Source organism: Onychomys torridus, chromosome 23, assembly GCF_903995425.1.
Source record: "Onychomys torridus chromosome 23, mOncTor1.1, whole genome shotgun sequence".
Taxonomy (NCBI): Eukaryota; Metazoa; Chordata; class Mammalia; order Rodentia; family Cricetidae; genus Onychomys; species Onychomys torridus.
In genome coordinates this window covers 48,812,288-48,834,530 of record NC_050465.1, presented here as the reverse complement: position 1 = coordinate 48,834,530, position 22,243 = coordinate 48,812,288, and the positions used below count along the sequence as shown (strand labels likewise).

The window sequence follows — 22,243 nt, the reverse complement described above, 5'->3', positions numbered from 1 at the left end:
CCCAGTGGGCTTTGAACCTGTTGTTCTTGGGAAATTCAAGCTGTGAGAGAGAGAGGAGAATGCTGTACATGTGTGCTATGGTGCTTTGAGTCAAAGAAGTAATTGTGTGTATGTGGGTATGTGTGTACTGTGGAGGGTAGGGAAAGGGCATATTTAATTAACTGAGAAGGACATAACAGTGTTCTAGGAAGAGTCGATGAAATGCACTTACTTAAAAAAAGAAAGAAAGAAAGAAAGAAAGAAAGAAAGAAAGAAAGAAAGAAAGAAAGAAAGAAAAAGAAATCCCAGTACCCTGACTCAGGCTGTGGAGTGATCTGGGAGAGGAACGGGAGATGATGTCATTGTTTCTGCATGTTCCCATCCAGGCCACTGAGAGTCAAGGGGCCCAGGGAGTTTGTGGAGGGTGTGTGAGTGTGTAGACAAGGTTAATAGGAACGGGTGGGGTGTGTACGAGTGAGCTGTAAAACAGGATTAATAACCCCTTGTCAGACCTTTCTCCTGTTACTGTGTTTTTCGGTAATTTTAGTTTGAATGAGAGCTCTCCAGCCAATTAATGTTTATTTGTTTCTTTTGGCAAGGCACGTTGGGGGAAGGGACCGGGATGGGTGAGTTTAAATTTTTTTTGTTTTGTTTTTTGCATTTTGGAGGAAGTGAGTAGCGTGAGTTGGGATTTTCAGTGATGCCTCCCCGCTTCCCCTCTCTTCAGAGGCAGGAGGCAAGACATGGCCAGCTGGTGCCTTGAACCGGCACAGGTGCAGAGGCTGTGGGGGGTGGGGAGCCAAGAATAATTACAGGTTTCCGAAGCATCAGGCCCTGCCTGACACAAGCGCTCGTCAAGAAAACTGCTCTTTATGGACGATTAATGGTGAAGCTGAGCACCCGTCAGGCCCATTGTTGATCCTGGGCCACCATCAGCAAGAAAAGAAGCCTTCTCCTAGGCCTGTGGGCTCTGAATGGGAACAGCTTAGCATTATCACTGGCTATAAGAGACTTTTCCTCCAGGACTATCCCTCAGGGAGTCTTCTTGTTTAATTTGCAGATCTAGTCCGTTGCTCTTGACAGCAGTATATCTACCGAAACTTAGTTTTGGGCTACTAAGCAGCAAATAGTACTTTCACCTGCTTGGCCCCAAATGGTGGCTTGGTTGGAAGAGACGGACAGGAAACAAAGCATCTTCTCCCTCTCTAGCTGTTTGAGAGCAATGGTATCTATATCACTCCAAAGTTGGCATTTGATTTTGTTTCATGGCTAAGGAACAGTGAGCAACCTTTCTGAGGGCTAAGTGCAGACCCCTGGACTTGAAATTGTCTTCAAATACATTTGACTTCAAATTGTCGTCAGACACATTTCCAGGTGTTCTGAGACGTAAGACTTGGAAAGACAACGAAAGAACCAAGTTTAGAGGGTCTTCCGTTTGTGCTTGTCCAACTTGTTCCTAGTTGATGCTATTAACTCAAGAACTGATGTTCAGAGCGGGGACTGGGGAGGGTGGGGGGATGGGCATTCCAAGTTGTGTGTGAGTTGCCTGACTCTAGTGTTTAATTTGGATTTGAGTTGTTTTGGACGATTTGCTTTATGCATCGAAACTAAAGTTCCTATGGAAGATGAAAGGGGTATTTGAGGACTTTGCACATCATGTACCCGGGGAAAGTAATTTCAAAGACGCCATCCTCTTCCCAAGCTTTTAATCTCCTTCCTTCCTGGCTTCCCCCAAGGAAAAATATACAAACAAATATTTTCTTTGTATGTTGGAAATCATTTGGGGGAGGAGAAGCCCTTGAAGAGGTTTTGCTATATAAATTTCCTAACTTTCATGTTTGCTCAGAATTAAATTAATTTTCACAGCATTGTCTCTCAGAATTTACAAATTACTAGAGGGAGATATTTTAATTTGGTTTCAGCTCTAGCAACCCGTTGACGTGAGAAAGAGTCAGGAGGAATGTGATCTTGCGTTGCCTATAGTGCCCTGGTTGTTTTGTGGAGTTCAGCAGTTCTGACAACAGTGTGTAATACTATTGTACCTATGGGGTGTGCTGTTGATGTGTTGTGTTTTTTTTTTTTTTTTCCCTTAACCTAATAGCTAAAACTTGCAGTAAGAGATTTTTATTTATACTGTATTCTTGCTTACTCGACTGTTCTAGACAGAGTTCTTTCTTTTCCAACTTTCTGCTAAACTGTGATTGGGATAGAGATCAAGAAAAGGTGAACATTGTCTTGGGACTGACTTTCTAAGCTGTAGTGGGGCGGGAGATTAGTGACACTGGTTCATCTGTGTATTCTGTCCTGAAGTGTGCTCAGTGTGACTACGCTCTTTCTCAGCCCTCTTTCAAATGGCGAGGCCCTGGAATTCAAGCCCTTGGAGGTTGAAGTTCTGCCACAGGCTTCCTGGGCTTGATGATGGTGGGCTCTCCTCATCTAGCCACAGAGAAAAATGGTACCAGATCTCTCTGGTTCCTTTCCCATCTTTCAATTCTGACCTAATTTTTAAATATGTCAGCTTCTTTGATCCAGTCATTCTTTGAAGAGAACAAAGCCATGAAGGTCTCATCCATATCAATCTTTATAAAATCTTTTTGTTGATTTCAGGGGTTGGATGAATCCTCCTTTTTTGCTGCAAAGTATAAGCACATCCACAAAGTCTCTGGGAGTACTGTTTTAGAAAATGTCCACAGAAAAGGAACCCGATTCCCTGCCTCTCCTGCCCCATCCCCCAAGTAGCTTGTTTGGTTTCATGCTGAATTTCCATTCTGGGATGTGTCTGAAGATTTCAAAGCATGCACACACACACACACACACACACACGCACGCACGCACGCACGCACGCACGCACACACACTAACAAAGTGAGCTTTAGGGCCCTCCCTGGAGAAAGCAAGTGGTTGGTTCCCCTCTCTCTCTGTGAGGTGCTCTAGGGACTGTGGCACCGTGGTTAATAGCACGTGGCAAAAACGCATATAATAATTGGCAGAAAGAGGTTCCCATGGGCAGCCGAGTGCAGTTCACCTGTGGGTAATTACCTGGGTGAACATTCTTGCTCGGAACAGAAGTTCACCCCTTCCTTACCAGGAATGTCCTTATCACCACTCATTACCATCAACAGCAACATCAGGCCAAAGGCTGATCTCACAGGAAGCACGACTTGGAATGTTTCAAAAAGTGGAAGGCTGCATTTCTTCTTATTTTTGCATCTCTATGTTTTCCCTCAAATTGTCTTATCTCTGTGTAGGCTTAACTTTTGACCCTTTTAGGTGAGACAAGTGGGGTGATTGTAAGAAAGGACCACAAATGGCCATTGATTGATTAGCAAATTACGTATTGATTACTGGCCTTTTATTTCTTTGACTTTGCATTATTCAAAAAAAAAATCATTAGCAAAATGCAGTTATATTTTCCTGTTTTTCTTTTTTTTGTAATTTAACTTGCTAACTTGAATACATATAGATCCAAAAACTCCAGGTTACTTGTCCTGCCACAGTTATTAAGCAGTAGCAAAGATATTTCACCTATGGCTTTGTCTCATGTTCAAATTGAGATCGAGAACACAAATGCAAACTTTTTAGGCCCTAAACAGTTTGAAAAGGGGGTGGACCTGAGGAGTCTAGGCTGGAGCCTGCACTTCTGGTTTTTAAGATCATAATCTTAAGTATCCAGACATCCCACCGATCAGTCCTCACATAGATTCATCTTACAGATATGTTTCATTGCCCAGGCTTGGGGAGGAGTGTCTTTCAACATTTGGCAAGCAGCACATTTTTCTCAGCACCATGTTTTGTAGACCAGGCTTCCTGTGGGAGTTAGACTCCGTGCTGAGATTTGAGTGAAGAATGGTTTGTGGGAGGGAAGGTGAGAGATTGCATCAAGCATGTGGACTTGGGGAAAGGTAAAGAGGAAAATGGGTGAGAAGAACCCTTCAGGGAGGTGTGTCGGGGAGATGGTAATGGTTTACCCTCCGGATTGGTAGGTTTGGTATGATTTGTGATGCGGGAGGCGTGAGTGGAACCAGAGGCATTTGCTGACTTTGACATCATATAACCGAGTGTTTTACATTTCTCTTGAACCCATGACAGTAACTGTTTACTGCCAGTGAGAGGGGAGTTTTGATAGGCTAGTGTGCTGCAAGACTGGAATTTTCCTGTTCTCCTTCAACTGTGGTTTCTGTGACTTGTTGTAGAAGTAGAAGGTATGCCAGTAATAGGTTTGAAATCTCTTTAAAATAATTTTTTTTAACCATTTATTTATTTGTGTGATGTGAGACAGAGACAGACAGACAAAAAAGGGAGGTTCGTGTCAAGGGGCCCCTGTGGAGATCAGGCCCTCCTTCCACACGTGGGTTCTAGGAATCAAACTCGGAAGCCAGATCGTCAGGAGTGGCAGCCAGCACCTTCCCCCACAGAGCCATTTCGCCAGCCCGTTTCCTTTCTTTCATTTTCCAAAGCCAGGTCTTGGATTATTACCTTTAACAAGCTTGTTTCAATAAGCAAAAGGGCCGTGAAAGCAAGAAGCGAGTCATGAAGGAGCATTTAGAGTGAGCCTTTCAGAGGCAGTTTCAGGTGATACTTAATTAGGAGGCTGGGCAGAGAAACTGCGCCTTTCAGAATTGGGCTATCACAGTCTTCACGGAGCTCATCTGTGACTCATCAACATATCAGGAAATCACTTAGCACTTAGAACATTTTTTCCTTTGCCTTCAGTTAATGGTTTGTTCAGGAGTCAGTCTGAAGCCACACAGCAAGTCCTAAGTTGTGTTGTTAGGTCAGGCTTTGAGAGCCTCTGTCACTGAGGTGAGATGGCAGACAGGCATACTTTGTGTTGTTAAACTGGCATCTGCTGACCCAGACTTGGAGTTTGGTGGCTGAAATGTCATTGGAATAGAGAGAATCATATGAGCTACATTCAAATTTATAGCCTAGAGAAATTACTAGCTTGCCCTGATGTTTGCTCAATTTCCTTCTGTTTCCCTTCAATATATCTAACTATGATATAATTATCATCATCAGGAAATTATCATTGGGAAAAATACCATTAGCTAATTATATACTTTATTTGAATTGCATTATTTTCCCAATATCTTATTGGTCTAAGATCCATTATATTTAAATGTCATATCATATTGTCTCTTATAGTTTATGACCATGTCATTTGTAACTGGTCAGTTTTGTGTAATGAATTCTATTTGGGTTTGTTTGCTATTTTCTCATAATTAGATTGAGTTTATGTACCTTTGGTAGGAATACCACAGAATGATGTAGCACCCCATTGAGTATATCATACAGGGGTGCATGTTACCACTGTGACTTGTCACTAGTATCTAAACTGTGAACAATGGTTCAGGTGGTATCTGCCAGCTTTCCCTACTGGGCAGTTACTGTTTTTGTCTTTGGATTTAACATCTGGTTGGGAGATACTTTGAAAGGACAAATAGTTTGTTTCTCATGTTTTCATCTCTTAACTTGAGCCTTTATTGATTAGTCTTACTTGGTATCATTATGGCTTTGCTGTTTGCTTCATGGTGGTTTTTTAATTACTGTCAAAATTTCTCCATATAAATTGTAATTTTATATAAGGAAAAACGGATCTTTCCCCCTCCATTTATTTATTGAATCATTCCTTTATTTGGATTATAATCCATTATCATTATCAAAATTTCCCCTCTCTGTCCAGATTTGGCCACTGAAGACTTCTGTAAGTTAGAAGCATGAAGTCTTTCCTGCACCTGCTTACCTCATGAGCAATCCCTTACATTTCCTTGTCTTCTGGGATCACAGATCTCCTAGGCTTAGCTTACTGATTTTACCCTAGTCTACGAAACAAGTCTCTTTCTAGAGAATCCTACCTCTCTTAGCTGGATAATCATATCTAGGAACCAAGGCCCTTGTGCTATTGTTATTGGGGTATCTTTACCTTTAAGTTTTCTTAGTAAACAGAGTGAGGTGATACCCTTGTGTATACTTGTACATCATATACACATTTATTTCTGTCTCCACCAGTATGGGTATGTGGAATTAATATATATTAAAATCCATAAGCACATGGCGGTACCTAATATTCTGATTAAACATTGAAGGCATTGGTTAAGGCAGTCTTACAGATCTTTACAAATGACATTGCAAATGGACTTACTGTCTTCGATGTAATCTCATCATTGTGTTCCATTAACTCATGGCATTTTAGTTTCTATACTCTTGACAGTAAATTCTTTAAACTCCTCATCCTAGGCTCCAGCTGAAAATATGCCTTTTATCTAAGCTTTATTTTTTAACAGAAATTATAGGGAGTAGATTTCTCAAGACAGAAATCCCTCCATAGTGACTTGATGGGTTTTTCTGCACCTTCCAATTGACACTCATGGAAGATATCCTACAAATTACAGTATTTTTGAAGTAGCTTGGATTTTTAGAGACATCGATATATATTTTCATGTTTCAAAGGGAAGCAAATGGGAAGCAAATCCTGACGTACTGGGAAGGCTATTTTTTTAAAATCCTTTTATAATAGTATCTAAATGTGTTTAAAATATTCCAGCTTCTCAGAACTTACAATATGAAGAGATCTCATACCAGTCCATTCATTTCCTATCTTTGAATTGCAAACTATATACATAGACAGGGTATAGTCAAGCTCCATCCATAGACACAGCAGCTAGGTGTTCGACATTAATCCTTACACAGGAGACAGAGAACGACCCCCAGGACATCCACTAACCCATGACTCAGCTGATTTTTACCTGGAACATGTCCACATCTCAAAGCCCTGGTTCTCCTCCTTGGGCAGACGAGCAAGAAGCATTCTGATTGTGTACCCAAAGCCATGTTTCAGTGGTCATTTCTAAAACTGCCTACCTCAGCAAGCTGAGCCATACTCTGGACTGTAATGTAAACCTCAGTCAATTTAAAAGGCTTCGTATCTATAGTCTGTTATTTGATCACAAAGAAATAAACCCAGGAAACAGTAATAGATACCTAGAAAAAAATCTCCAACTATCTGGATATTAACATACATTTTACTTGCTCCCAGTGACGGTGGATTCCTCTGCTGAAACAACTATATCACAATGAGCATAATAGAAAAACAACTACAGGAAGGTGCTGGAGAGATAAGGGAAGCAGATGGATTTTGATGACAAACACATGAGAGTAGAGACCGGACTATGTGTTCCAGGTTTCTTGTGTTGGCTTTGGTTTTCAATCGTCACCGGGTGTCAGGGGTGGCAGAGTCACTGGGGTGACTGACTTGAGAAGTGGAGGAGATAGAGTGACCGTGGCAACAGTAGTTGCATCTTTGTAACTTTGTAACAAGTAGTTGTGTACTTGCTGGGCGCCTGGCACTGTACTTGCTGGGGGGGACGGACGGTACTGAGTGTAACAGGTTTTTTGTTTGTTTGTTTGTTTGTTTTGGGGGGGCGGTTGGTTTTTCGAGACAGGGTTTCTCTGTGTAGCTTTGCGCCTTTCCAGGAACTCACTCGGTAGCCCAGGCTGGCCTCCACCTCACAGAGATCCTCCTGGCTCTGCCTCCCGAGTGCTGGGATTAAAGGTGTGCACCACCACCGCCCAGCCCCTAGGAGCGTAACAGTTTTAAGATTAGGATTTTAGAACACAGACCTGAATCCACAGAGTGATGATTGAGGGCTTTGATGGTGACAAGAAGGTGATAATCTACAGCAGTTAGGTGGAGAAAGAGACCGGGGAAATGTTCAGGCAGAGAATTCGGAAAAGGCTCCAGCAAGGTCATGCAAATTCTAGACCTGAGAAGGTGGCAGGATTGGGTTATTTGTTTTTAATATGAAGTACCTGGAAGAACTGAGCCAGATATTTATTTAGTCGGCAAGTTAAACATCAGAACTTAGTTTTCAAGGAAGGCTGCTTTGATGAGCACCTCCACCTTAGACATCGGACAGTTCCTTACTCACTGACCCCCTCAACAGCTCACAAACACACTTGCAATCACCTTGCTTGGTGAATTCATGCCACTTATAGTTCAAGACTGTTTATGCTACATCTACATCACATGGATCTGTGACCACATCTTGTATCATATAAATCCCATACTTGTAGTTTGTATGAATTCTTGGTAATGTGAATGTCAATGAATATGGAAACCACCCATTGGCTTGTGGCAGTAAACACCAGCTGTGAAGCCCAAAGCTGATCTTTAGTTAAGAATCTGGTTCTTATTCAGAAATACAAAGATTTACCTGGTCTGCCTAAACACCAGTTGGTTTAAATGTTACCAAAATAAAATCCTTGACAGACACAACATGCCTATGCATGTCATCAGAATATGTTCTGAACAGAATAAGGTCCTGCAGCCAGAACACTGGCTGGATGGAAGTGCTTCGGGGGCGGTAGATCTTCAGAAGACAGAGTGGAGGTGAGGGGCGAGTGTGCAAGCCAGCAACGTCATTTTATAGAAGAGTCTAGAGTAGTAAAATTGAGAAGACCTTTGGAATACAAACTTATTTTTGCCATAAAAGTGCTCTTACCATCCTGCAAGGACTTAGGGGTACCTTGGTTGAAGATTTGCTAAAACTAACCTTTATGGTGCTTCTCTACCTACCACGTGAAAGTTTTATGCTTTGCTTTATAATCTATCTTCCATAGGTCTTGCACTCACTATGTAGGCCAAGCTGCCCTGGGCCTCAGATAGCTGCCTGCCTCTGGCTCCTGAGTACTGGGATTAAAAGTATGCATTCGCACACCTGGTACCTTTCATAGGCCTTAATCACTGTCTTTGAACTTATTTTTACTGGACAGTCAGAGATGGCAAGCAGTCGCAATGAGATCCATGCCTCCTGACGCACAGTGGACCACAATTGCATTTGTTATAATGTACTGTGGACAATAGAGGTCTTGTCTCATGTCTCACAGATTTTATAGTGGGCATTCTGTAGGATGACATCCATTTCTTGTGGTCATAGAATCCAGGCGCAAGTCAGGGCTGGCTCTGGCTGATGGCTCCTGACGTTGCCTCTTTGACTCTTTCCTTAAACATGGTTTTCTTGTGCAGATCAATTGGTAAAGTTGACTTAGTTGTATAACTTCTTCAAGTCTGTCTTGAACATCAAAATGGGATCAGGGACAATCTTTGCTTCTGTTTGCACCGTGCTTCTACTGGCAAATCCTGGGGGTGTTTGGAGCATCTTAGCTGCTGAATTGATGGAAATGAAAGAGACTGTGTGATTTTGTTATTGAGGGTCTATGGATTTCTCAGGCGTGAGGTAGTCCCTCTGGGGCTCCAGTTTTCGCTCTCCTATGGTAGTTGAAGTCATCCATGTGGTCCCGTTGAACTCTTCAGAAGTGCTCAGGGAGTAAATACCAAGGCATCAGACCCAGAAGCAAGAGCATTTCAGACACTGGCTGTGAAAGCCTTCTCTGCCCTTTGCCTCCAGTGTCCTTTGCCTCTGATGGTTACTTCTCTCTTTCCTTCCCCCACAGACATGCCTGGAGTTGGAACGCTACCTCCAGACAGAGCCCCGACGGATCTCTGAGACCTTCGGTGAGGACTTGGACTGTTTCCTCCACGCCTCTCCTCCCCCGTGCATTGAGGAAAGCTTCCGGCGCCTAGACCCCCTGCTGCTCCCCGTGGAAGCCACCATCTGTGAGAAGAGCTCTGCAGTGGACATTTTGCTCTCTCGGGACAAGTTGCTATCTGAGACCTGCCTCAGCCTCCAGCCAACCAGCTCTTCTCTAGACAGCTACACAGCGGTCAACCAGGCCCAGCTCAACGCAGTGACCTCATTAACGCCCCCCTCATCCCCTGAGCTCAGCCGCCATCTGGTCAAAACCTCACAGACTCTCTCAGCCGTGGATGGCACAGTGACGTTGAAACTGGTGGCCAAGAAGGCTTCCCTCAGCTCAGTGAAGGTGGGAGGGGTGGCGGCCGCGGCGGCAGCCGTGACACCAGCTGGAGCAGTTAAGAGTGGACAGAGCGACAGTGAACAGGGAGGGGCTGACACGTGCCCCGAAAACAAGAAGAGGGTCCACCGCTGTCAGTTTAACGGGTGCCGGAAAGTTTATACAAAAAGCTCCCACTTAAAGGCCCACCAGAGGACTCACACAGGTAGTGGTACAAGTTGGCCGCAGGTCATTTCTTCCTCTTTTTGTGTGTTCCCCTTGTGGTGAGATGGGCTGCTCTTAGAAGAGGTTGCCTTCATGCTCACTAGGTGGGCACAGAGAGGCAGGAGGGCTGGCCAGGGATCTAGAATGACTCACTTGCAACTCTAGGGTCTTAGGTTCTCCCAGTGCAGGACATAGATTTTTTTTTTTTTTTTTTTTCACTGCCTGGCTGAGGGGAGCTGGTTTCAGAGGCAAGGCCAACCTCAGCAGAAAAGCAGACAGTTCTGAGGCTGAAGGGAGGAGGCTCTGGTGGTGTGACTCACAGACGCATGTGACATTCCCAGCGCCTCCACACTGGCATTTGTCATTGTTTGGCGAGTGTGGCTCTGAGGGTTGGATCCACATTAGAGGTTGAAGAGGTACTTTTCAAAACAGTCACAGTTACACAAAGTAGCCAGGATGTCCCTCCTCACTCTTTCCCCAGCATCCCTGATTTTTTTTTTTATCAAAGTCACCAACAGCAGGAGGGTTTCAGAGTTCATTAGATGTGATCATCCCATAATTAATTGGCATCTCCTCTTTTGCATTGTTCTCCGGCGCGTGCTTTATGGAGAGATGGCAGAATTGCTTTTTAATGAGCTTGTTACCGAGAAGAAGTTGCTAAAGTGATTACATGGCTGTGTGTGTGGGAAGGGCAGTGGTGGGGGAGGAGACTGCCTATTTCACTCAGGATTTCTGTGCTGACTCCAAGGAATCGTATTGGTCTTTGGGGTAGTGGGGTCATTTGGAAGTGAGGGGTTCATACAGAAGAGAGGGTGATTGTCATTTCCTTTAAAAAACTGTCTTTGTTTTCAGTTTGGGGGTTGGAGCTTGAGGTGATGTCTCTTCTTGGTCAGCTAAAGTGCCATGAGGGATAGTTACTGGGATTGGTAGTTTGTAAGAGGGTGGCTAACAGTGCATCATTTGTATGGCTTTTGTGTACTGCTTAGGGAGAATCCCCAAAGGTATAAGAGAGTAAGAATGTTCTCAAAGTAGGTGATGGCCTGTGAGGTAAGAGAAGTGTCTGGAGCCAGATAGGTTGTGCGGGCCTTTCAATCCCAGCATTCAGGAGGTAGAGACAAGTGGATCTCTATGAGTTCTAGGCTAGTCTGGTCTAGATAACTTGAGTACCAGCCTAATCAGGGCTACATAGTAAGATATGGTCTAAATACACAACCAAGCAACCCAACAACAATATGGCTCTGAAGGTCTCTCTGAGCTCTGATGTTCAGGCAGTCCATGTGATGTCTTTGTATGACCATACACAGTTTTCCTGAAGGAAAAGGCGTACTGTGTGAGGAGAAGCCACCGGTGTGAACCTCAGTGGTCCTCTCCTGATGTTGCTTCCGATGTCCTAACTTAGGCATACACCCATAGGTCTAAGCTGGAAGCAGTATGTGGCTCTTGCTGGGTTTCTGGAATGGTCTTCCTAACATAGCTTTTGGATCTCATGACCCAACTTTATATTCCTATCAGAATCTGAGCTCAAGTTCTCCAGTTCCAGACACTAAAGCCAATGTTTCCTTCTGTTTTCAATCCTTCCCCTTTCTCCCTCTCTGGATACTATCGGGAATCATTTTAAGTTTTACTTCTTTCTTCGTTGAGTCGGGGAAGAAAGTAACGACAAGATGCTACAGTACTCTGAGGCTGCAGAACAAAACTCACTCCTCTCCCCTTAGGAAACCAAAGAAAGCAACATGAAGTGAGAACGTTGCAATAGGCTGGGTGATGAAATACCTGGTTGTAGCTAGCTACCTTTCCAAACATTTGACACTAACCAGGTTACCTCTTGTGTAGATTCTTTAAGGAACAGAGACTCAGGGGAGTGGTGGGGGAGAATCTGGAGCATTTTCTTCTTTCCACCCTGTGACCCCAGCAGAGGTGTTCAAAGGATAACTGGGATGACTGATGCATTATTGGGGAATCTGTTCTTTGGAAATCACTACTCGCAGTGAGTACCAAGATGGAGCTTGTTGTGCATAGCACCTGCAACCACTTACTTTGTGATGGACATGAGTGCCAAGATCCCTCACCACAGGAAGTTTACTGAAGCAGTCAGTGTGTGGTGTGCGAAAGGCAGTATTGAATAGCAGTTGAGCTCTCCGGTGGCGGGCGGTATAGCCAAGTCCACTGTGGTTTGTGTTCTGCCTTTCCTAGTTCCTAGACTTATGACCTGTATACATTGTCTTCTCTGGGCCCCATCTCCCCATCTATAAAGAAGGATAAGTGCGTCTGCCTCATAGTTAGTTTCCAAGATTGAATGTGCTGTTTACTTGGTGGACAATAATAGCTCATTAACAGTTGTAGTGAAGTTGTCTTCTTGTTATTATTATCGAGGTGGTTTGGGCTGTTCTCTTGGTCTTGACATTGGTTAGTGATAAATGAGCGAAATGGCTTTATGGAAACTAGAAATGAGTCAGTTAGCTAGAGCTAAAGAAAGATTGAGTGTCCTTAGCCACAAATCCAAAATGTTCTGAACTCCAAAACTCTTTTTTGGTGTGTATGTGTATGTGTTTGTGGGGGTTGTGGGTGTGTGCACTGTAGCAGGAATCTTAGAAGGTCTGATTAATGAAATCAAACCTGAGGCCGGGTATTGGGGTGAATGCTGGAAGATCAGAGAAGCAGAACAAACCACAGCCAACTCACCTGGCCAATTCCTCAGCTGATCCTGTTTCCTCAGACTGGAAGCCTCTGAGTCCTCATCCAGAAGGAATCTCAGCTGAACTGCTGCTCATAAGCCTAAAAGCTTAGCCAGCCAAATGCTGCTAGTTTCTGGTTCTCACGCCTTATATACCTTTCTGCTTTCTGCCATCACTCCCTGTGATTAAAGGCGTGAGTCACCATGCTTGGCTGTATCCTTGAACAGATGGATTTCTGCCTCTGGAATGCTAGGATTAAAGGCGTGTGCTACCACTGCCTATCCTCTATGTTTAATATTGTGGCTGTTCTGTCTCTGACCCCAGCTAAGTTTATTAACGTGCACAATATTTTGGGGAACACAATACCACCACGGTGCACACACATGTCTCCATGCCAGAAGTCAGCATTCAGTGCCTCTCTCAAGCTCTTCTCCCTCTTAGTTTTTGAGAAAGGGTCTGTTACTGAACATGGAGCTCACTGATTGGCTAAGCTAGCTGGCCAGTGAAGAACACTCAGGATCTTCCTTCTCCACTTCTCCATCTCTGGGATTACAGACTACACTTGGTCTCGGGATATCTCTCCCTCCTTCCCTCCTTCCCTCCCTCCCTCCCTCCCTTCTTCCCTCCCTGAAACTAGATTCTTTTCTCATACAATACGTCCTGATCAAAAGTTTCCCACCCCTTCCACTCCTTCCAGCTCCCCTGACACCTCCCCTCTCCCTCAGATCCACTCCTCTCTTCGTTTCCCTTCAGAAAGGACAAGCCTCCAGGAGGCAACAACCCGAGACAACAAAACAAGACACAATCAGGCAAGGCAAAAACACTCACATTGAGGCTGGACAAGCCAACCCAGTAGGAGGAAAAGAGTCCCAAGAGCCGGCAGAAGAGTCAGAGACATCAGACCCCACTGTTAGGAGTTCCACAAAAACACCAAACTAACAGTCACAACATATGCAGAGGACCTGGTGTAGATCCACACAGGCCTGTGCTTGCCGCTTCAGTCTCTGGGAGCTCCTATGAGCCCTGCTTAGTTGATTCAGTGGGCCGTGTTCTCCTGGTGTCCTTCATCCCCTCTGGCTCCTACAGTCTTTCTGCCCCTTCCTCCTCAGGATCCCCTGAGCTCTGAGGAGAGGGACACCATGGAGACCTCTTATTTAGACTCTCTCTCTCCATAATGTCTGGCTGTGGGTCTCTGCATCCTCTCCAATCTGTTGCCAGAGGAAGTTCTCTGATGACTACTAGACAAGGCACCAATCTATGTGTATAGCATAACATCATTAGGAATCATTTCATTGATTTTTTTTTTTTTTTTGGTCTTGTATGGGTGCTGAATATCTGAACCCAGATCCTCAGGCTTATGTGGGAAGTGTTTGGCCAACTTGAGTCATCTGTGCAGACCCTCTGCAATTTGTTGTTGTTGTTGTTTGAGATTCCCCATTTGACACCACAAGTAGACAATTCCATGCCTGGCTTTTTACACAAACCACGGTCAAAATACAGGTCAACTAACAATGGTTTGAAGTATTCCCTTCCCGCTATGTGTATAAGGTGTCTATGAGACATCAGCAATTTGTTTTCCAACTTGAGCTTTCTACCCAAGATTTCTCATTATGTGTGTGCATGCATTCCAGGATCAGAAAGTACAAAGTCTGGGACACTTCTGCACCTAGGCATTTTGGAAGGATATTTCAACATGCAGTCCAGTGACTCCCGTGGCTGATCTGTGGGTGAGGAGGGGTGATGCTGTTAGACACCAGGGTACCGGGTTAAGCTGACCCTGCAAGCCCCAGCCTGGGGCAATTGGCAGTGACGTAGAATATGGCTTTCCTCAGACAGCAAGGGAAGCCGCAGTCACCTTCCATCCTCAGACGTGTGCTACACATAAACTGTCCTGGAAGACATGGAGAGACAGGAGGGGGCGCTCTAAAAAAGAGAAGTAGATGGAGAGAGGAAGGGAGGCGAAGGATGGAGGATGGGAGAGGGAATATGAATTAATTTGGATTAAATGGATGGGAATTAGGAGTATTTATTTGGAATTGGTGTGAATGGGGCACATGGGGAACTGAAAATGAAGGCGATAATTTATGTGGTGTGGATGAACTAAGAGTAATGAGAAACGCATGAAGGGTAAAATCAGACTAAGTGCCTCCATATAAAGGAAATGGGCTGCGGACGCTTAGGGGCGAAGGGACACGGTGGTGCGGTGGGAACTGGGTTGGGAGAGGATGTGCTTGCTGATAGGAGGAGCGCGGTGTGGAGAGCACTAACCAAATGATGAGGTGGAGTGTTTGAAAATGGGCTGTGGATGGATCCAGGCAAGCTATTCACGGATAAGATTCACTTCAAGTCAGTGGAAATACTTCTTGTTTTTCTGGTGTTTGGGGATAGAAAAAGAAAGGCCATAAGGAAAGGATCCCAGAGAAAGGCGAGAGATTGGCATTTTGTTCTCTCGAGTTATATATATTTGCCATATCTCTTTTATATGGTAATATGTTGCAAAGGAGACACAGTTGCAAAATGAAATGAAGTAAAATAAAATGTGTGAGCCTCTTTCTCCCCCACATAAAGACGATAGATACATTGTTGGTGACGTAGATTCGCTCACATTGAGCAAGTTCTAAAATGCTATTCATTTAGTCTTTATATAGACGGGATTTACGAGGCTGGAAAAGACATGCACTTTTTTTTCTTTCTTTCTTCTGTGACTGTTTTTGAAGATGCTGAATCCTGCAAACTTTTTGGCCCAGAGAATATCAAGCAACGAGGTCTGTCTTTCTCTCTTTCTCTCTTTCTTTCTTTCTTTCTTTCTTTCTTTCTTTCTTTCTTTCTTTCTTTCTTCCTTCCTTCCTTCCTTCCTTCCTTCCTTCCTTCCTTCCTTCCTTCCTTTCGCTCTCTTTCTTTCTTTCCTTTTTGTAACAGATGTTCAAGCTGGTAACTTGAGCACACATACTGTTTTCTAAAGGAGAAGTTAGAGGTGGCGGCAGATCCAGGGTGAAGGGGCAAGACGGTGAGGCAAGAAGCTGGGTGACAGGAACCTCGAGGAGATGGATCTGAGTGAAGGGAGGTATGTGTAGGAGTTGACATGTACTTTACTCACATTTTCAGCAGACATGCATTGCACACCTCTGACACCCCTCCCCACTTCTGATCTGGGTTACAGTTTTTCTCAATCATTGACTTGCTCCCCCCCTTCTGATCTGGGTTACAGTTTTTCTCAGTCATTGACTTGCTCCCCACTTCTGATTTGGGTTACAGTTTTTCTCAATCATTGACTTGCTCCCCTCTTCTGATCTGGGTTACAGTTTTTCTCAATCATTGACTTGCTCCCCCCCCCTTCTGATCTGGGTTACAGTTTTTCTCAATCATTGACTTGCTCCCCCCCCTTCTGATCTGGGTTACAGTTTTTCTCAATCATTGACTTGCTCTGATCAGCTTTCTTCATCCATCTGCCTACAAGTAGCAGAATTATCCTTCCATTTTGATACCAGGAGAATGTTCACTCCCAGTGTGTAAGAAACCCTCTCCATTATGCTCATTTTCAGCAACACACGGTTTCTTCAGATGTGAACAGCTTTCTGCACAGACACAAAGCTGTTTTCCCCATTGCTTCCTGATCCCTCCTCAGGAGAAAGAGGACTTCGGTGAAATGGTGCTGTGTCCTTGAAAAGGCCTTTCTTGTTGAGCGATCCATAGAAAAGCCTGTCCACAATCATAATATTAAGAGTGAGTTGTGCAAGGTCAGGACAGAGGTCAGCAATTAAATCTTGAGTTCAGGCTCATTCCAGAGGGAGAAATGAAGGAGCCTGCTCTCTTGGGTGCTTCTTGGAGAACTCTTTCTGTTGGATGGGGTGCTGGAAGGTAACATGCAGGAGGGCATAGGTTTTACTTTGAGGAGTGTAACAGGATACTTTCCAGCTAGTGGAACACAAGGGTGAAGTTTGCTGTAGCGTTTAAGTCTGCTTTGGGGCAGTTTTAATTGAAATCGAGGTGATATAGTTTATTTTCAAATGAAAAGATGAATAAAAATATTTCAAACAAAGGGATGAGTGTGGGTGTTGGGGAGGTAAACAGAAGTGATTATAAAATACACATGGTGAAAGCTCTTTAAAATTTGAATGTAATTTGTTTATTTTACTTGTTCAACAGGCACTTTAAAAGTCCTGCTGTATGCCAGGCATTATTTACATCCTTTACAAATGTGATCCCTTCAGTTCTCATGGGTACCATCTTTTTTTTACATATGAGGAAATGAAATGTCTCAGGGAGGTCAGATAATTTTCTCAGCATCACACAGCTCACAGATGATTAGGCAAGGATTTGAATCAAGAGACAGGTCTGAGATTTTTAACTTCCATGTTCAAACTAATGACAGAGGGAAGTAAGGTTTTTTTCATAATCTATTTTGTTGTTGTTGTTTTGTTTTGTTTTGTTTTTCAAGACCGGTTTTCTCTGTGTAACAGCTCTGGCTGTCCTGGAACTCTCTTTGTAGACCAGGATGACCTTGAACTCACAGAGACCTGTTTGTGCCTCCCAAGTGCTGGGATTAAAGGCATGTGCCACCACCACACGACTCATAGTCTGTTCTTAAGAGGAAATGGAAAACACAGTTTAAATATAGATGGACAGTGAAAACTTCTGTAAATAGTTACAAGTTAGGAGCACCTTAAATATACTCTCTGTAGGCACCTGGGACTCAGAACCCAGAAATAACAAAGCTAGCTACTATCTATCTTGTCATTACCGTTTCCAGCTTTAGGACTAAGGAGAGACTTGCTTGCAGATATTCCAGTTTCTGTGTTAAAATGACAGATATTAATCACTATCCCGGTGGGATAAGAAGGACAAGGAATATCACACATAGGGGAAACTGAGATCCAGGAAGGTAAAAATGGCTTAGTCTAGACTGGGTAACCCCTCCACTGGCGGAATTACAATTCGACGCAAACCTCCTTCCTGTCCTGTGGGTTTTCATCCTTTGTACCAGGTTGGCTTGCTCCCTCCCTAATTCGTTCTTCAGCCGTCCCTCAAATGGGCCTTATGTGCGGACGTTACTTACTGTCTTTGTGGCCGGCACAGTTTCAGGAGGGAAGCGTGCATTTCCGCTCATCGTTTCAGGGCACAGTCCGTCATGGCTGGTCCTGTTGGGACTGCAGTGCAAAGGTGAGAGAAGTGAGTTTGGATTCTTGTACTCTCTCTCTCTCTTCTCTCTTTTTAATTCAGCCTGGCATTGCAGAGCAGAGAGTGGGGCTGCCCACCCCTAGAGTGGGGCTGCCCACCTGTTGAACGTCTAGAAAATGCCCTCACAGACACACTGGGGGCTTTTGACCCTAAGGTAACTCTCAATCCTGTAACTTAGCTGCCACATTGCCGACAGGTGAAGACACCGTGCCACTGAATGACCATCAGAGAGCAGGGAAGGCCACTGTGAGGAGTCTTAAGAGAGAACAGGCATTGCATGAGAGCAGGGGCTTTCATCAATAGGGGGAGGCAGCATGGAAGACTCCCAATTAAGAAGTCACTTTTCCCTTTGTGGATGGGTGTTTAGTGATGCTGTTCATGTTTTTAAGTGACGGGAATGTGATAATACACTAATTTATATAAATAGAAGACCCAATTCAAGGTCAGGCCCATCAGCGGGATAAAATTAAATACCTCAGCATCAAACTGCAGGGGGCCTATTGGCCCACTTTCAACGTCCTCAGTGCCTTAGATAGGGCTCCTTTGAATTTATACAATAGCAACTGAAATGGGGACAATTTAAAAACATTAAAGGGTCCTTTAAGATGCTAAGACACATGGCCGCTAATGACGTTTATCCATGTGTTGAGGCAGAAACTCATTAGGCCTCAATTATGGGACGGGAAGTAGAATAAGGGTTAACCACTCAGTTCACAAGGTGGGGGGCGGGGGTTAATAGTCTGGATTTAGCCTGCTCAGGAGCTGGAAAAGAAGATGTATGAAATGAGGTGGTAGGAGACAATTGATGGGAGAATTTTATGATTCGGAGAAATCTAGACTTCACCACATGATAATCTAGTAATATGAAAGCTCTAAACATTTATGAAGATAAATTTATCTAAACACATGTTGGGTAGAATGGTTTAAACTCAGCATATACACAATAAGCACATTAATTTTATCATTATAGTATAGTAATAAATATAGGCTTTGTGGGACGCCTATTCCAGATGTCCTTTTAATGGATAATTGGTGTTCACACAGTAAATAAGTATGTTAAAATAAAAGAACTAAGAAGAAAAAAAACATGAAATTAATCGGTATTTTTTGCTCTACTAGAAGCTCTTCCTTGCCCCATCTCTGAGAAGAACATGTTTCTTCTGGAACAAAAGCCTAAAATGGGGTTTCATAACAATGTTCCATTGGAACCTCTTCTCATGAGAGAGTACAGCCTGGGTGTCGGTAGGGCATCTTCTGTTATGGAAAACATATTAATAGCTATAATGATGACAGTCATCCTGTGTAGATGTCAGGCTTGCAGGACATGAAGTGGAGCTTTGTAAGGAGTAGAGGTTGAAGGATAAGGTGCACTCAGGAGAACTTGCTGGAGGTACATAATAGATTTTATGTCTTCTGAGGTTGAGCAGTCATGGAGTTGATTATGTTTGAATTGGGGGAAAGAATTAAGCAATTAAAACTAATCAAATGATGACAACAAATAACTTGGACATGGTCCTTTTCTAAAAAGTAGAAGGATGACAGATTTTTTAAAAAGCCCTGTAAAACTTGTCTTTGGGGGGATATGTGTGTACAGGTGCATGTACACATGTGTAGAGGCCACAGGACCACCTCAGAAAGCTGTCTACCTTGTCTTTTGAGACAGGACCTCTCATGGTGACCTAAGGCAGGCTGATTGGACCAAGTTGGCCAGAGGGCCTCATCTTCCCATTTCTTCTTCCCCAATGCTGAGATTCCAAGTGCACCCCACCACAGCCAGCTTTTTTGTGGGTACTAGGATGGAACTCAGGGCATAAACATGGTATAACAAGCACTTAGCTGACTGACTGTACCTCCAGCTCTTGTAGGGTTTTGTTTTTTAAGTTACTGTTTTTATTTATTTAGCAGCAAGAAATATATGTATGTAGTATTCTCATAGTAGTTGGCCCCTTCCTTTTCTTCATCCCTTCCTGTCCCCTCACTGGTCCAATATATACCCATATATTCTCTTCTGCTTCTGTGTGTGTGTGTGTGTGTGTGTGTGTGTGTGTGTCTGTGTGTCTGTGTGTGTCTGTGTGTCTGTGTCTGTCTCTCTGTGTGTATGTGTGTGTCTCTCTCTGTGTCTCTGTGTGTAACTCTCTGTCTTTGTCTCTGTGTGTGTGTCTGTGTCTCTCTGTGTGTCTCTCTCTGTGTGTATGTGTGTTTCTCTGTATATGTCTGTGTGTGTGTCTCTGTGTGTGTGTGTCTGTGTCTCTCTGTGTGTGTCTCTTCTGTGTGTGTGTGTGTGTGTAACTCTCTGTCTCTCTGTATATGTCTCTCTGTGTGTGTGGTATGTGTGTATGTGTGTGTGTGTGTGTCTGTGTCTCTGTGTGTGTCTCTCTGTGTGTATGTGTGTGTGTCTCATCTCTGTGTGTATGTGTGTGTGACTTTCTCTCTGTGTCTCTGTGTGTGTCTGTGTGTGTGTAACTCTCTCTGTCTCTCTGTCTCTGTGTGTATGTGTGTGTCTGTGTGTCTGTGTCTCTGTGTGTGTCTCTCTCTGTGTGTATGTGTGTGTATCTCTCTGTGTGTCTGTATATGTCTGTGTGTGTGTCTCTGTGTCTCTGTGTGTGTCTCTTCTCTGTGTGTGTGTAACTCTCTCTGTCTCTCTGTATATGTCTCTCTGTGTGTGTGAGTGTGTGTGTGTGTGTATGTGAGTGTCTAGAGTCTGCGTGAGTGACTGCCTTCCTCCAATGACCTTGGGTTGGTCACCCATTCATTCCTTAGACCTATTCTCCTGTGCCAAGTCCTTCTCCATTTTCATGTCACATATGTATTCATACTTACGTCTGGGTTCCACATCTGAGGGGAAACCTGCAGCATCTGTCTGAGTCAGGGTTATTTCATTCTATTTATTAAGTTTGAAGCTAGTGGAAGTTCCAGATGAAACCTTGACAGTGCATCGTTGGGAAACCAGCTTTTCGTATACAGTACTCCTGAGGAGCCAATGGAATTGCTTGGGAATCTGGACTGCTCTGCTGACGAAATACATACCAGAGGGAGAGAGTTGACCCTTCCCAGTAGGCAGTTCCTGTTGCTACCCTAATGGGGACATACTGAAGGCCCTGGGTGATCTGGTTTCCTCAAATCCCAATTCTTTCTTCTTTATTCCCTACCCAAACAACTGAGGCGAAGACCTCAGTCCCCTTCTCCAGTTACTTTCGAAGCCTTCTTTATATTAGGATCCAGTAGCAGGAATAAGGTTGATTGGTGACTTACATGTAGCTGAGTATACCAGGATGATTTCTTCTTTTAATTAAAAAAAGATCTCAATTATGGAAGACTATAGAATTTTCAGAGTCTTTAAGAAAGTCGAGAGACATGATGGAAGTATTAGAAATGACTCCATCCCTGCATCTTCCTCTCTGGCTTCTCTGGCTTCCTAAGACTAGCCGCTTGCCAGCCTTATAAACAAAAATATATGGACATGACAGTTATCACAGTAAAAGTCAGTGCAGACATGACTATCAAAGTAATCAAAAGGTAGCAACTTTTTAACATGCTTGTTATTTGCACCCCCATGGCGGGAGTTATTCCCCATTGTTACAGGGTTCCTGTTCTCAGATACTGGTCTCAGCACTGTGACCTTCGGGTCCCAAACCCCTGAATCACTTAGGATTGCATGTAGTGACATGAACTTTAGCATGGTTTATTCTGTATTCTGTTGCCTTACCTCTTCCAGCACAGTGAAGGCTTATGGAGGAAGTTGGCAAGGGATTGACCCAGAATTGGACCCCCTAAGCCTTCAGGGAAAGGAAGATCAAGGAATTATCTATTCCGTTGCCAGTTCCTTCAGAAGCTTAGATCCAGCCACACCTCTGTGGTAGGCCCTCTTCTCTTGTGCCTCCATAGCCCCTCCTTTCTGCCCTCCAGAACTGTATCTGCACTCAAGTGGGATCTCCTTTGTTTTGTGTTTTCAAAATAAATTGCCTTTCTAATTTGGACCTCTTTTAGGTTATAACCCACTCATTTAGTATCCTAACATATACTCAGGTTTCTTTTGTTATTTTTGCCTTCAGAATAAAGCCTCATTTTATCACCATGATGAACACTACATATATGGAAATCAGGGAGGTGGCACATACTGTTTTCAGGAACTTGTGTTTCAAAAATTCCCAAGTGTATTGGGACAAAACGGTTCCACCTATTTCACCAGATGAGCTAAAGATAATAAAAGCTGTCAGTCTTTTTGTGACATCCAAGAAGGTGGACGCTCTCTCCCAACTCTCTTGCCTCCTTAGGTGTGCTATGCTTTATGGCATTGTCTTCTGGGTCCATCGTTTCCATAGCAGGGGAGTCTGG

General features: G+C 43.9%; 1 protein-coding gene across 4 annotated transcripts in view; it reads left to right on the top strand.

Annotated features, from left to right (window-relative positions):
* Klf7 (Kruppel like factor 7) overlaps window positions 1–22,243 on the top strand; it is an 88,450-nt gene that overhangs the window by 32,571 nt on the left and 33,636 nt on the right. For 3 of the 4 annotated variants that reach the window (XM_036173564.1, XM_036173563.1, XM_036173562.1), the window contains one exon: window positions 9,432–10,059. In XM_036173564.1, coding sequence (XP_036029457.1) covers window positions 9,432–10,059 — 628 coding nt within the window. The remainder of the gene's footprint in view (window positions 1–9,431; window positions 10,060–22,243) is intronic. The other variant, XM_036173565.1, reaches the window with a different exon arrangement.